The 16,830-nt window shown below is 39.6% G+C and overlaps 1 protein-coding gene across 1 annotated transcript in view; it reads right to left on the bottom strand.

The window, feature by feature from the left end:
* adipor2 (adiponectin receptor 2) overlaps window positions 1-15,160 on the bottom strand; it is a 31,180-nt gene extending 16,020 nt beyond the window's left edge. Inside the window, exons 1-3 of the mRNA XM_008296558.1 lie at window positions 15,061-15,160; window positions 1,350-1,432; window positions 967-1,258 (exon numbers count right to left, since the gene is read on the bottom strand). Of these exons, the coding sequence (XP_008294780.1) occupies window positions 967-1,053 (87 nt within the window). The 5' untranslated portion in view covers window positions 1,054-1,258; window positions 1,350-1,432; window positions 15,061-15,160. The remainder of the gene's footprint in view (window positions 1-966; window positions 1,259-1,349; window positions 1,433-15,060) is intronic.
* Window positions 15,161-16,830: the final 1,670 nt, after the last annotated feature.

Here is a 16,830-nt window from a genome sequence, read left to right as displayed (position 1 = left end):
CACTAAAGAAGCAACTGTTCTAGCTAGAGTGCTCAGCTATGGTGGTACATAGATTACATTAAAGTTTGTCTAACGAACTGTTCGTAACCTCATCTTGTGCTCTTTTTTATTAACTGTATTTTTATGTAGTCAAGCTCACAAGTTTTCATGGCTGTTTTGCGGACAGACATGAGTACATTGCTTCTGTCTTGCATTTTAGTGCAGTTCACTGGAAGGGCGACGATGCACTACTTTGACTCTTGCATCTTTCACTGTTTTATGTACTGAACTGTTTGTTTTAATGCTAAAATGTTAAATGCTTTAAGGATAATCTCCCCCAAATTAAAATTAACTAATCATACAGTACTTTTAAAAACCCACTTAATTTGTGCTTATATTTAAAGTGCCAACTTTAAAAGAGAAGCTAAGTTATCTTCAAATCTTCAATAAGCATAGCATTTATCATACTTGATTTTTGATCTGTGCTAACATATTAGATCTTCAAAAGGTTGGAGTACGCAAACAAAGGCACCACACTGTGGGCATGTGATTAACCCGCAATAGTAATTACTCTTTTTAATCAATGTGCTTGTGTGTATGTGGTGTGTGACTCACTTTACTTTGTGTTTATACACTTGATAAACCCCAGTGTGGGTGCACGTTTTTATCACAGGCTGCTTTGTAAATATATGTGGGTGTAAAAATGTGATAAAAAAACTAAATTTACATTCAGGTCTTTCACTGAAACTGTTAAAAATAAATGTTTACTAGTTTATAGCTTATGCCTTGTGTTTTTGTTTTTAAACCGACAGACTGGTCAGCATCACTTACAGAATATTATACTTCCCTGTTAACAACACCTATTAAATTATACATGTGAGGGTGTGTGCTTTGGTGAGACACTTTTCCTGTTTGACCGGTCGACCCACACTGCACCACATGGCCCTGAACCAACCAGACGACAGCATGTGTGTGTCAGACACTCACCCCATTGTGTGAGGGGCACTCTGCGGTGCTGAGGTGACTCGTTGAAGAACCTGAGGTGGCCGTCTCTTCTTTCTCCCGCGGACTCATGGGATCTGTAGGCGTGCGCTCTGTGGCGTTTTCTATGAGATTTGAAGTTCTGTGTCGCAGCACGAAGGCCGGGCCCTCGGCCGCACTCGTCTCTCCTCCGTCCAGCTTGAAACGCTGGACTGGCCTCCACCAAAAACTGAAATGAACTCGGCCTGGACCGGACACGAGGCTCTTGGATGCAGACGAAATCTGGCTGTGACCAAACCTGATAGGACCAAACAAATATGGGTGGAAGCTGAAGAAGATGAAAACTGATGCGAGCAGAAAAAGATAAAAATGGTAAACAGAAGACCAACCTGGACTCCGCAGAGAAGGCTGAAGTCTTTAAACCAGACTGACACTTGGACTCAGGACTTTATGGGACAACACCGGAGGGAGACTGCAATTAGGAAAGAGACAGAGAAAGAGAAAAGAGAAGAGAAGACAGAAAGAAAAGTTAGCCTCATTTGTTTTTTTTCAAACTTTAAATGATTTCCAATCAAAACAAAACAAAGAACCCAGACATCATATCTTTCTACATCATATATCTTTGAATCAGTTTCCAAATCAATAAAAAATATGAGCCTATAATAAACCCAATAAATGTTATCTATAAATGTCATGTTCTGTAATAAATACATAAATGCAATAAAATTCTAGATAACCTTATATACCCCAGCCAATGCATTAGAAGGCCTCATATTCTGTTTGGGTCTGCCTGCCCAGACACTAAATATAATTAGTGGACGCACCGCCTTGAAATGAAAGGTCAAAAGTTTCAGTCGTCCTAAGACACAAAGTGTCCTGCAGAAGTATCACAGACGTTCATTCATTTGAAGCACTTCAGCCCTAGAGTTAAGGACACAGCTACTGCTTTGTCTCTGCCACTTCAAAAAGTTACCCATGGTATCAAAGCCTTAAAATACAGCATCTACTAACACTTGCAGGCAATTAGGAGCTGCCAACTTGCTGTCATGGTGAGCTGCTTAGCGACAAGAGGTGTCAAGTACAGGAACAAGAGATTCACACACAGGAAATAGATGTGCTCCCTGTCGAGAACTTACAAGCCATTTTACTTTATCTTTCTCTCAGCACATCAATGTTTCTCGATACAGTTAGCGTTCTGCTTTACAGGAACATACATCGCCATATTTACAGCCCCATTTTTACAACTAAAGAAAAGAATCTAATCATTTCTGGTAGGTGAGTTGAAGCTACTTTTGATTTCGCTCTCATAAATTTCCCCAGAACGTTAAGTCTTATCCAGCAGTTGGTATATGAAACACTTCTATACAGAACAATATTTTCTAAATTCTGAGGAATTCTCAAGATGGGAACAGCAGTAAAGCTGTACAGGTATTTTCTACCTTTTAACTTTGAGCTCTACCAACACTTTCAAACATTAAAAGGAGACCTTGCTTGGTTTGGAAGATTTACTTTCCAACCCAAGTGAAAACATTTAGCTTGCATAGGGATCAGTGAACTCATATCTGCATGTTTTTCAAGCAGTATGTTTCCAAACGCTCTCCAAAGCTTTAATGTTCTGTAAAAGATGAGAAATGCAGCTGCTCTCTGTTTTCTCTCTGTGTGTCACCCTCACTGGGCTCCAGAGGGGCCGAGTCAATGTGAACGTGCCCCGCAGCACTGGACCACTTCATTTAAACTATCTCCCTCTGCTACCACACATGCGTTAGGGTATTATACCCTCAAGGGGGGAGAGAAAAACACAAAGGTATATATACATGCACGCACACACATTCATTCACATGAGAATTAACTACAAACAGACACAGTCCTCTGCAGATATCCTCTGTGACAGGGTGATGCAAGTATGTAAGTATAGAAAAAGGAAAGGCACTCATGCTGCTGGTTGTGAAGAAACATTGTCATGCTAAAAGAAGAAGGGTATAGACACAACATGCAAGAAAGAAAAAGGAAATGACCGAGAAAATCATTAGAGCCACACGAGAAAGAGAGTTTCATAACCCATGATATTGACCAGCAGACAGTGACACTACTCTACGCTGAGAAGATGATGAAGAAGACTATTTGAGCTGACTGGCCGGTGGGCGAGTTCCCAAATCGAAATCAAACACTTCTCCACGCAGAAATTGTCCAATCAATCTCTCCCCTTTTTTTCCTTTCGCCTTCTCCCCGATCGACTATTTGCGAAAATTACACACGCCTTTCTCGTGAAGCCGCGCCCTCATTTTCTGTCATGATGAAAAGTTAGATTTCACTCGGGCTTCTTATTAGCTAGAGAACAGAAGGAATAAACTACTTTTTATGGACATTTTTGCAGCTGTAGTGAGTTCCCAGGATAATAGCCGAGTGGCCTGATTGCCACACAAGAACAAACAGTTCTCCTGACAATAGAAAAAGCTGAGAAGTTTTGTGATGTGTGGTTCTGCCACTATGATAATAGTAAGAGTGAAGCACAATACTATATTTGCTGGTCTGAGAGCTGAAACATCCCATATAGGTCGGTAAAGTTGAGGGGAACTGCAGACTAAGGTGAAAATTCTCCGTCACTACGAGCTGCATCTTTCATACTGGGCCGTCACAAATATTACATACTCACCTGATTGTATTTATCTGAGCTGACCACACTATTTAGTGTAATTGTTGGATTTCTTTACTTTCATCTGTATAAAAACAGCTGGATGAAACTGACAGAAATGTCATGTCTCAATCACAATTTCCACATTGTTTTCCAACATCTGCACCAACTTCTTTTGGTATGGTTTATTGAGGCGTTTAACTTCTAATATACGGCCAAGTGGATTTTGATGAGCATATATTGAGATTAACATCATGGATTTAGTTGCAAAGTCAAACTACTGCACCACTGTGGGCACATTTTGGCGTTCAGTTAAAAGAAAAAAGAGAGTCAAATAACTTGGAGGTGGCAAGTTGTTGGATTCGCAGCCAATAGAAATGAACGGAATAAGACAGTTTAATCATTAATCACAATTATCTGTATGACAACTAATCATCAACTAAAGTCTCATGATCGTGACAGCTCTAAATACCATCTATTGATCAGCAATGTGACTTACAGATCACCACAGAGGCTAAGTATAAACCTTGCGGGCACAGAAATTAAGAAAGAAGAAAGTTAATGATAATTAATTGATGCTGGACAGCTGAAAACATCTGTAAGGCCAATAAAACTTTGTGTATTATATTTCCATTTTTCTACATCTAACTGCCTGGACAGTGAAAAACATAAACCACACGAGAGCCCACATTCATTGGCGATACCGACACAAAAGAACAGCCCAACAGTAGCAAAACAAACAGAACACACTGTCCAGACTCCATTATGAGATAAGAAAAGAAAAAAAAAAAAAGACCGACTATGATGGAATACAGGAGAGGAGAAAAAAATGATAGCTTTTACACACCAAAACCAAATGGGGTTTCCCATGGTCCACGCCAGCTTCACAGAAGTTTCAGTTCTGAGAGACCAGCTGACACAAAATGTCTGTCGACAACAGGATGCAGGGTGACTCATCAAGATGTTTCATGTTGACTAAATCTATGATCACAATTTTCTTGGCTCATAAAAGCCTTGTGAATGTTGCATACACCCCTGTTTTCCTCTATTAAAATGCCAGTGTGAGGTTCAATCAATTTCCACACTCGATCCCCATGAAACAAAGCAATCACACAGACAAGTTTACCATCTGCTTTGTTTCCTGCAGATTATAGCAGCTCAGAAAATACCGTCAACCTGACCCTCGGTGACACTTCAACCTCAGGGGCAGACGCAGGAATGAACACGGAGGATATAAACAGCAGCAGCCTGAAGGAGCCAAGCCGGTGACCTGCTGGGTAAACCTGGCCTGAGAAAGGAAAGAACCAGTGCTCTCATTTAGTATCTCTTCTGGTGAGCCCTTGAGCAACATCGCCCTTCATTGAAATTTCTCAGTGTCCACCATTCCCTGCACAGATAAAACAGAGCAGATTCTCGATCGCTTTCTGTCAGCAATATTTTAATATATGAATAAACCGTAATAGTTAAAAAGCAATAATCTTTCAGAGCACTCACTGAATCCCACTTTCAAAATTGCTATCTTATTCTCTTGACATTATCATCCAGCCCTGAGGTAACTGCAGCAATGCCATTAATACTCATTATTGTTCTTTAACCATGGACGCTATTGAGCTTTTAATATTGATGCTATTGATTTGCCCCAAAGGTCAATAGCCACAATACTGCGAGTGCACGTATCCACTACAGCTGACAATACAGTATGTGTCTAGCAGGATGTGATAACATGATGTGAAAAGGAAACAATAAAATTGGGCATTATTGATCTTTAAACATTAAAATTACAGCTGTGATGTTTGATCACAATAAACATGAGCCATCAGGTTAAAGGATGTAGATGCATTTATACGAGTTTTGAGGAATAAACATTAAAAGTCCAGCGAATTGATGAGGCAGATTTGTGCAACGCTGGAAAAATTCTTCGGCCCTGACTTTGTACTTACAGTGTTTATTTTTAGTGTAGTGTCACAGAGTACATCTTATCTGCTCTGCATGTCGCTGTCTGATGAACTGATTCCAAAGCTATGGAAAGTTTGCACAGCTTTATAAAACAACAGATGGACTTTGCTTGTTTTATTATATTCTAGCCTATTTAACAGCCTTTCTCAAAGCACTTATAGGTTCTCTACATGTAGCAGATGCTGGTATAAAGAATCATTCATTATTAGGGGAAGAGGCAGGCCTTCAGCTTCTTGCAGGGCCACTACAATGGGACCCTGAACACTATTGATTGACTTTTGGGGAGATCAAACCTGCAGCATTCTTTTCAAAAAGCAATCTCTCCAACCAGTAGATCACTGTGCCCTCAGTGTCACTCTCTTATCTGCTCTTTTTCCTTGTGCATCTTTCCATAACACTAAATTTCTCAGTGGAACAAAATGCAACGACACCCACAGAACAAACATATTTTTAGTTTTTTTAAATGCACTTTTTGGAAATATGCTTGCCTTCTTGCTGAGAACTGAACAAGCAGATCAATTCAACTTGTGTGCATATGGTATAGGAGGCTATAGCCTGCAGTCGATTAGCTTAGCTTAGCATAACAACTGGAAGGAACCCCTTCTACGATTCTTTTTTTTTTTCTAGATTACAAAATAAGATATAACCTGTTAATTATTGGCCTTTATAGAAGCTGATAGGTGATAGATTTAAGTTGAACACATCAGTTCATGCAGATACCAAATCTAACTCCCAAATTATGTTAGACAAAGCTATGCCCTATGGCGAGTACATGTCAACACACTAACATTAGCATGGTAACAGCCTGCAGGTCACTTATTCACAGGCATGAGTCCTGCATTCCCTCATACTCTCTGTAACCATCTAACTCTTTGTCTCACAAATAAGAATAACAGACAGCTGACTACGTGCCAAAAGCAGTGTGGAGTTGGTTGTTGTCGATGTCGAGCAGGAAGCAGCTCAAAAAAATCCATCACTGAAACGGACACAGAAACCCACTAGGAGCTCAGATAAAAGGAGAAAACAACTGAGGAAAAAGAAAATAAGAGCAGCTGAAAACTGGGGAGATATGTCAATGGGAATTGATTTGTACTTGATTTTTTTTTCTCTTTTCAAGAAAAAGAATGAGTGGTGGCAGTTGTAGAAAGTGGAAGTAGAGTGAAAAAGAAGTAGAAGTACCAATTTCTGGTTCTTAAAATGTGCATTGAGGGCGCATTTAAGGGGTCCATTACTCATGGTGGCTGTGACCACGTGTACTACAGACTGCCACTACCACCATAATTTGAAGTATGTGTAATAGAGGACGGGGCTTTGGCAGGCAACCTAAATGATGGTGAATGCTGTGAAAAATGTTACAAACATGAGCTGTTTGATCCAGAGAGTCAACGGAGAGAAAACGTGTTTTTATCAGGAAGTTCACTGCAGACGAGGGCAGTGGACAGAAGTGGGTGAAAGCATCACTTCTGCAAAATAAATGAGAAAAAGAAAGAGTGATACAAGGAAAGATGTTAAGGAAGGGCAGAAAATATGATTCACTAAACCTGCTTTGCAGCATCATGGAGATGTCAGACAGGCAACTGTGCCTGAGGACTGCATGAGTGTGTGGGTGTTTGTGTAATGACACACTAAGTTGTAGGTCATAGACTATTTGAAGGTAAGCAGTGTTTCCTTTATTTTTCATTCAGCAGAAAGCAAATGTAGGACAAAGGTTACGCAGCATAGTACGAGCGCTGTGCTGGTGCTCCATCTACTGCAAAAATGAAAGCCATTTTCACACAAGTAGACAGACTGGCAACTGTTTCAGACTAGCTAGAGAGAGGACTGTGGCACGAGAGGCAAGGAGAAGAGATGGGAACACCCATGTCCTAGCATTGTTATTTAATTTCAAGCAAGTGAACAACACAACTAACTGGGTATATATTGTATATATTTCTCCAACTGCCATCCAGCTTTGCCCTATTGTTTGGTACAGAGAGCATTGTCTTATGCAAGCTAGGTCCTTAAGAATTTGTTTGACAGACGCATAAACAACATTTTTGTTCTTTGTTTGCAAACAAAATAATGCATTATATCAGACAGGAACAAGTAAGCTCTCAGAAGTTAATTGAGACAGATGCCAATGAGTTAACATGAATCTCTATTTTAAGTCTATTTTGGTCCATGCTTGGGGTGTTTACTACACAATTCAATGACGACACTGCCTGAGATTTAGGAGGATTTTAAGAAAGACTTGACACATGTAGGAGGTTTATCCGGTACTAGAGCATTGCTACAGCATCCCTGCTTCGTGTTTCCCAGTGCTGACTACTGGTTCTTGAGTTGCGAGTGCTAGTGGCTGTCAAGCTGCATGACTTTTTCCCATCAATGTGCGCTCGCTGTCTGAGTCACTTCATCAGATATGGCCCGTAGCGTGTCACCTGCTATGCCGCTACTCTCTCCCTCTCATACACAGAGTCACAAAACAAACAGTGTCTAACACAAGAAGAAGTGCTGACATTCTTCTGAATTTCTCTCTCACACATGCTATTTGTACTATGCATGGTGAAGGATGATATAATACTGAGTAAACAGCTGACGCCTACAAATGGTGCACGATCATTAAGTTTGATCTACTACTTAAAGTAGGCCATCTTTCTTATGTCAGTCCCTTCATTTTTTGAATTACCTTTCAGCAGGTGAGATATTCAAGTAATATAATACAAGTTTGTGTTATGTGATCGTTCACTGTGAATGCATTTGCCCACGTTTGCTTGATATCCAACCTGTCCACGGCCTTCCACTCTGGCTTTTCAAGTTAGACAAATGAAGACAGTTAAATAAAAACAGGTTACACAGACCCTACAGTTAAAAAACCAGTTTACTCTGATCGGTATCTTATGTCTACCCACATTTTTTTTGTTTTACAAGCAAGTGTTTACACAATGTGGAAATTATCTGAACTTAAACACCTAAGCTTAATAAGCATCTGACATGTTTATTTAAATTTAAATGTTAGTTTATTTTATCAAATGTTTTAAGTTAAGGAATTAGTGCAAAACAGGTGCATATTTAAGCAGATAAACTTTGTAAATATACATTCAACTATGAAAATTGAGCATTTAACAAACTAGTCTAGCCCTACTTTTCATAAGGACATGTCTTAGCTCTTCTAGTGCAGCGTGTCAGGTTTTATGAGAATGTTATAAATTGTTTTAAAAGGAGCCGCGTTAACTGATTTAAATGCAGATTACAACAGCACAGATACACTGACCTTTGACATGGAAAAGTGCTTTTGCTGTCATCACATCAGTCCAAAAGTCATAAACTCATTACATGAGATAAAGACTCCCTGTGACAACACATTTTGGAAAGTGCACTTTAAACTACACGGTGTCACTCACCTATATATGATGTCATGTTTTGTTGGTCAATTGCCCTCTACTTATACTCTTTGTTCATGTCAGTACGGGTCAAAAATAGAGATTTAAGAGAAGTCAGAGTGAGCGTGAGTTGGCAATAGTGATGGGAGTCAGGTATGTGTGGGAGTAATGTAATCGGTGCAGGAATTTTTCAGTGTTGGTGAAGACTTGTCTCATTAAATTGTCAATATCTTAAGCCCCTGACCTTGCTTAGACAGGCACAAAGAGAGGTAGTATTGACGTCAATAACTTAGTTCTATTTTTTGCAGTTTGTGTCCCTGTAGCCACCTCTGCACTGAAATAACTTCAAACCTATTTGTCTTGCAGAAAGACAAAATTAAAATCATAATGGCACATTTTCAAGCACATTAATCAACTACTTTTGCTACTGTTTTGATAGCGAAGGTCTAACTAATGTGCTTTCACTGTGACCCTTTAAATATTTACTGGGAGCAGGCCTAACGTTAGCTTTTACAAATATTGGTTTTGTCACTCTGAAGTGAAACTCTTCATTTGGCAGTGCAGTCCACTGCATTGTGCCTTATGCTGTGTGTGTTCTGGTGGTAGGGGGTCAGTGAATAGGCCTCCCTTTGTACGTGGGGCAGCTTTACAGTGATTTAAACCTGCTGTTGCAGACCACATGACTGCTTTTACTGTTCAGTGGGACTATGTGGTTGCACTGAGACCTGCACTTAAACATAACCAACGTATACACACCCACCCAACTACGATATCACTGAAAATGCACCTCGGATACTCTGGTCTCCAAACACCTACAGATGAAAGCCAGTCAGTGCAAAAAATTGCAAGCGTCCTACACATGGGTGGAGTAAGCTTCTTGGAAAAATGTATAGAAGACATTTCACACAACTTGTCAGGCATGGTTTTTTTGTTTGTTCGTTTGGTTTTACATCAAATATAATCTTAGCTGCTTTTTATTATCCTGCACAAACCAACTGAGAATTATGATTATCTAGCATTTTATTATATCACTTTGATACTATCATATGGTATCTAAAGTGTGTGAGCAAAGTGTGTGTCCACTGGTGACCCTTAAGCCCTGATACAACAGTGAGTTTCTGATGCAGTTGCCAGCAGTCTTATGATAGAGAACTAAACAAAGAGAGCCAGTGTGACGTGAACCAAACACACACACACACACACTTGTTCTCTGCTTCACCGTGCACACACAGCACAGTTACTACAAAAGCGTACACACGCATGCTTGATAGACATGGTGGAAACACACAACATGCACAAGAAATGGGCATAACACTCGGTGATAATAGGCTGTACTTCGCCAGGGGAGATGGGAGAGTATGTCATTATCACCTGTCTTATTTGATATGAAATTAACTCCAGCAAACAAAGAACCTTTCTGATATTTTCACATACATCCCAACAGTTAAACAGGCTATTTCAGCTTCACAAAAAAAGAAGATGACCTTCACTGAGGATAGCAGGAGCCAAAGCATGACCAGCAACAAAAAATGAAGTAACTTGATTTTAAAAAATAGTCCTCCTATAACCAGAGCAAACCCACACAGAGACAGTGTACTTTAAATTAGTGGGTCCATATTTGGGGTTGTAGAACCACACAATTTGAATGGGTACATGATGTGAAATACGGGACACTTTCACCTCTCCAAGCCTCTAAGGTCCATCAAATGGTGCAGCCTGAGGGCAAAACTGTTCTCTCATAACTCACATTAGTCATAACCTGCAACGTACGGTAACAAATAGGCATGGCTTCGTTTTAATGGGGTTATAAGGCAAAAACATTTGGAGCATCTGCCATAGATCTGTGTGTAAAGGCAGAAGAATCCACATGGAGCATCCATGTACACTACATCTACATGGCTGACACTGCCCGTCACCTTTTGTTCAGTTCTCTACAACTGACTGGCGGTGCAGCCTAAAGAATCGATCTGATAGTGATCTAGCAACTCTGAACACAATGAAATTGGAAAACGCAGAGGAGCAGAAAATCACTTAACATTACAAATCTTTCCTGGAAATTTCATAAATGTTTTAGAGTTCCAAGTACATATTGCTGAGGCCACATCCTGTTCAAATTGCAAGTCAGAAACAAAGAGAGTAAAAGCTCTCAGTCTCTGATGCTTAACCACCACCAACCACCTGAGCACAACGAAGACCAAAACAAGGTCAGTGCGTGCATTCTAACTAAACGAAGTGGTTTACAAACACTCGCTGGTAAAACAAAGGTGGGTCAAATCAAGAAAAAAATAAAAAACAGTTCCAGAAAATGAAGAGAAAACCTAAAGCCACTACACATACGCTATCTTTATCCTCTGCAATGTGGAGCACACTGTGTAAAACCACATAAATGCAGTTTTTCTTCTCAGCTCCCTACAAGTGTGAGGAGTTGAGTTGCTGCCTTCAATAAAAATAGATTTGCTCTGGTTGTGTCTTGTTGTTATTAAAAATCATTACCGCTACACAAAGCACCTCATTGGCTCAAATATTTATATTCTTTATACAGGGCTATTGTGTATATGTGAGAAGATATAACTAAATGCCTTGGAATAATCTGTTTATTCATCAATCATTTAGTTATACTTTCACATAATAAGGACTTGGTTTATAATAATATGCCATAAAAAGTTCAAACAATTCTATAATAACTTCCCAAACTCCAACTTGACATATTCAGACTGCCTGTTAAATATATAGTTTGAATAATATTATACTAAAAAGTGAAAACAACAAATATATTAACATTTAATAAGTTGAAAGCAGTATTTGAATGATGTAAATAAACTATACATGACTGATATTGTAAATTGAAATTAGCTGTCCATCTAGTGACACTTTAAGTAGCATATAAGCATGTACAACTAAAGATCCAGAGGAAAATACATACAGAGACTCACACCAGTTGGGCAAAACTATAAAACCACTGTCAGGTGAAGTGAATAATAGAGGATATCTCGTTACAACGTCGCCTGTTGGGGGTGGGAGAGATTAGGTAGCAGGTTGATGTGTTGGAAGCTGGAAAAATGAGCAAGCATAATAATGTGAGCAACTCTGACGAGAGCCAAGTTGTGATGGCTGGATGATCAGAGTTGTGGGGTAATCCCAACAAATACAGACCATGTACACTCCGTCATGGCAGCAGTAGTTCCTAGTGGCTGTGGCCACTTGACCTCGGACAACGCTCCCTCTGACACTGCAAAAATTGTTTAGGAATGGTTTGAGTAAGATGACAAAGAGTTTAAGGTGTTGCCCTGGTCTCTAAATTCTCCACATCTCAATACAATCGAGCATCTCTGGGATGTACTAGAAAAACAAGTCCAAATCAGAAGGCCCAACCTTGCAACTTCAGAATTAAAGGATCTGCTGCTTGCGGCTTGGCACCTGATACCAAAGCACACCTTCAGAGGTCTTGGAGGATTCAGGCCTTGACTGATCAGAGCTGTTTTCAGGGATGAGGAGGATCTACACAATATTAAGCAGGTGGTTTTAATGTTACGGCTGATTGGTGTAAGCCAACTTAAGCATGTACAATGTTGTTGCAGCTTAGACACACTCCGATAAACTCTCACACTGAAACAGACATATTATGTCTTTTAATGCTCTTGGCACTCTTACGTGTTCAGAGCATAAGATGCTTACTGCGTCTATGGATAAAGTAATTATCTCGTAATAACTGTATTTAGCGGGGTGTATTGCGAGTGTTGTGGTATCTGTACATGCTTATTAAGGCAACAACAACATAAAAAAACACTTGAAACAAAGGCGTGTTTTGTTCTTTTTGTTTTTTACACAACACATACACGCTCACACGCCTTGTGTGGAGAAGAAAAAAGCAAGGAAAAGAAAGGGAATATAACAGAAAGAGAGAGTAGCTACTCTGTCTTATGATCAATCATCTTAGCAATGACAGATCTCTACTATTCTTAGAAGCTATGTTTAGCTGCTCTGCCTGGCACACTGTCAAAGACTGACTTCATTATACATTAAATTCTCGAGAGAGTTGTACTTCCAGTAAAAAATATGACGTATTGCTCAATAGCCATGTCTAGCAGAGCGAGAGTTGGAGCACAAAACCCAAGCAATGGATGCATTCATCGTATAAATGCAAATCAATATCTTCCAACAGGAAATTCCTGCAAATTTCCTGGTTAGATGAAACTGAAGGGTATGAGACACATGTCAGCATAATTAATCCGGTAAACTTCTGGTGTGATACTGTGCTGTATGCACAACTTGATTTTTCTATTGCACATGCTAAACACAAAACGATCCATGCCTCTGCTTTGCAGCCATTTATGGGTTCTGACACGAAGGAACACTGACAAGCACAGGTGCTTGAGACTTGAACATAATAGCAGGTATGTGTGAGTGTAAATCTGTTTACAGATAACAGTTTGATCTTTTTTTCCCGGGTGTTGTTAGGGACTACAGGTGCTCAACTTCCACTAACAAGTAATGACACGGTTCAGTCCCAAAGGGTGGAGCTGCACATGAAGACTATGATTAAAATAAATGAAAAAAAATGAAAAAAGGTAAATAAAAATAAATAAACAAATAAAAATTTAAAAGAAGACAGTGTTACATGAGATACCCATGTGCTAATCTAATCTCACCGTAAATTGTGGCTGGAAGTGTTTTTGTACATTTAAAGTTTGGGTTCAAGACAAAAAAGCTATCAGCTACCCAGCCCATAAAATATTTATGAGATGACCTCATGCTTTGTGGCAGTCGGAAGAACACGGACATGGGCTGGGCATGGGCACAATATACAGCAAAAGGGAAATACTATGTGATAATAAAATGAGAAGTTAACGCTAAACAGCTTAGTTCCATTTATTACTATTGTTTCTTTAAAACTATAACAGAAAATAATACTCAGTAGTGGGCAGTTAAGGACTGGTACATTATTACTGCAACTGCCAAGTTTGTCTGTATTGCCTGCTGGTGATGACTGATGCCTGACAAACCACTTTTAGCAGTCCTATTTGCAGTAAGAATCAGAATTATTTTAGGAGTACTGAATGTTGGGTGATGAGTTGAAACAACTGCTCAATACATTAACAAAATAACTGCCTTTTTGCCCCATCAGACTTAGATAAAGCGAGGTCCAGCAACAGGAAATTAACTTATACTAAGTTAGACCGTTTGTTTATGACAAAAATGAGTATGTTCTACAAAAGGCAACACTGACTTGAGAAACAAACAAATTACAAAACACTGCATGTGGCTGACATTAGCTTAGCACTTTTATCTGAACCCCAAAATAATTAAAAGACAACAAGGCAAGAAGCTAAATAGCAAAACATAAATTTAAATACAAGATGAACAAAGCTGATAGTAATTAGCCTTAACTGCAGCTAATTGCATATTTTTGTTATTAAGATGATAAGCATCCCCTAGCCCTTCACAAATATCCTGAAAGGCGCATAAATAACAGCAAACTGAGCCGCACAAATCAATTCTCTAAACTCAGACAGAGTAGCAAGGAGTCAAAACAACACTGGCGAGCAATCAAGACAAAGAAAACCAAAACTCCAGCCAGACTACCTTCTTGTTGACAGCCACAATTCGTGCACTTCAAACACAAGACATAGACAAAGGAGCGTTTTTATCAGGATATCCTTACGCTGTGGGAAAAAATATATTCAACCTTTCATTTGACACGAGGTGTGATACAAGATAAGAAGCAGACTGCAGCCCCATCGGCAGGCTACGGTAATGGTTTGTTTACACCGAGCTAGCGAGCTGGCTAGTCCGCTAACAAGAGCTGCCACATCCGAAAGAAGCCAGATAACTCTTTAACAGAGCCCTTGTTTATTTTGACAGCGTCCCACATCGACCTATCTGTCTTTAAAAATGCCAAATACTGCCTTCACATGAGTAACAATGGCTCGTTAAAGACAAAACAAAGCTGTGCTCTTCTCGCTGGCTAGCAGATTATGCTTCTCTCTGTTGTTTTGACAGCCAGAATTAGCTGGATAGCAAAGCTGCTAGCTGGCAGGTTACATTCAGAGCGACGCTAACGCTACGCTGTGAAAGTGGAATTTAACAGCTTGAAACAAGACAGAACAACAGCGATAACAGTCAACAGTGATATATATGAGTTGTATTATTCACCTGTACCGGCCGCCTGAGGAGCAATCCGTGCTCTGGGTAATGTAAAGGAGTTGCCAGAGTTGTGGTCGCCGCTCCGCTGCTCTCCACTCTGAACGGTTAGTGTGTGTCGCTGGACCAGACTGGACTCAACGTCGAAGGGAGGAGCTTAGCGTGGTGACGTGGCTCGCATGAGCATCGGCCGTCCAATCAGATCGCTCGACCGAAGAGACGTTTCAGAAACTGAGAAACATTTTTGTAGTTTTTTATACACTTTATTTTATTCACTTATCGCTTAAATGTTGACCCGTTTGGCTCATTCTGTAATTCATCTCTTTTGGGAATGTTCTTACACGCAGGTTTTTTGGAAGGATATCAATCTGCTTGTGAATAGAAATCGAGTCAGTGCAAATTGACTGTAAAGATGTTATTTTTTGGTATTCATGCTAAGAAACTACCCTCAAAGAAAGTTTTTATTCTAAATCTAATTTTGATGTTGGACAAATTTCATATTCATAGTAAACATTTAAACCAAAGACCCAAACTTGTTATATTTGAGTTATTGCTGTCCTCTTATTTGACAGCCTTAAATTACTGCAGTAATGCTAAAGGCCAGAAGACCAAAACTGTATATACAGAATTTGAACTGAAATTTTTTTATTTTTTGGTATTTTTTTACATTATTTTTTTTATAACTGAAGCTGAAGCCTTGTTCACTTGAGTGTATTGTATATCTTTATTTTATTTTATTTTTTAAAGTGCAAAATCTGTGAGCTTAAAGTGTAGAAAAATTATAGCGATTATTGCTGATCTGAAACAAATCAAGGTGATAGTTTATTTGCTAATTTGTGACATTTAACTTCAGTGGTGTTTTAAGCAACTTTTCTTTTCTGTTTAGAAACTTGTTTGGCAAGTAGCTGCCATGTGGAAATTAGGCAACTCTCAATGTTCCAGCAGGCAGGACACCTCAACCCAGAAACATTACAAATAGGGAAAACCAGGGTGAGATGCCCTGGAGACAAGAAGCCTCCCCCATCTAATTTCCCCTTATGAACACGATGTATAGCCAGTTTTCAGTTCAGGTGTTTTCTTGGATGACAGTGGCCTTATTAATGTTTAAATAGCTATTTTTAAAAAGTAATGGTGAAGCAATATTTTGACAGTAACCTCTATGTCTTTTTAAGAAGAATATACTTACAAGAATGAGTCATATGGAGCAGCAGTACTACACTGAATCTGTTCCAGGGTGGTGTGACAGTTCGGCATTCAAAAGGGGAGTGTGATAAAAATGTCTTCATACTGACAACTAGACAATCATTGCATCAGCTGGCCTGTCTGCTTCCATGCTTTGGGATGCACCTTATCCATGAGTGTATCATTACACACACTAAACACACATCTGGGTGCACTGCTCTGACTGCATGATTGTGCAAATGGATTTATTGTGATGCAAGGCTCTGGCTGCTGGGTGTGTTGCTAAACGCAGCACAGTTTGACAGACTTTTATTGGTCTGGTTAATCTGGTCCTCAGTATCACCGCTAAACACGTTCAGCAACTTGTTCGACAGATACTGCGCTTGCTTTGTTGGCAAGAAAGCAGAGGCCTCACACATACCACATGGAAGAGGTCTGAAGATGCTGAAAATCTTGCTTCTGCTGCTGCGTGGATGCAAATAGTCACAGCCTGTCTCTTGTTGGCAGTGGATCCTATTACCTTTGAACTTTCACCTCATTATTGCTGCGTGCTCCTGAGGCAATGTGTCTGTCTTATTAGAGTCTAATTTTCTTTGAATT

The sequence above is a fragment of the Stegastes partitus genome, unplaced genomic scaffold (genome assembly GCF_000690725.1).
Source record: "Stegastes partitus isolate 25-593 unplaced genomic scaffold, Stegastes_partitus-1.0.2 Scaffold1135, whole genome shotgun sequence".
Lineage (NCBI taxonomy): Eukaryota > Metazoa > Chordata > Actinopteri > Pomacentridae > Stegastes > Stegastes partitus.
Note: the sequence above shows the minus strand (reverse complement) of the source record. Positions and strands in the feature narration are given on the sequence as shown.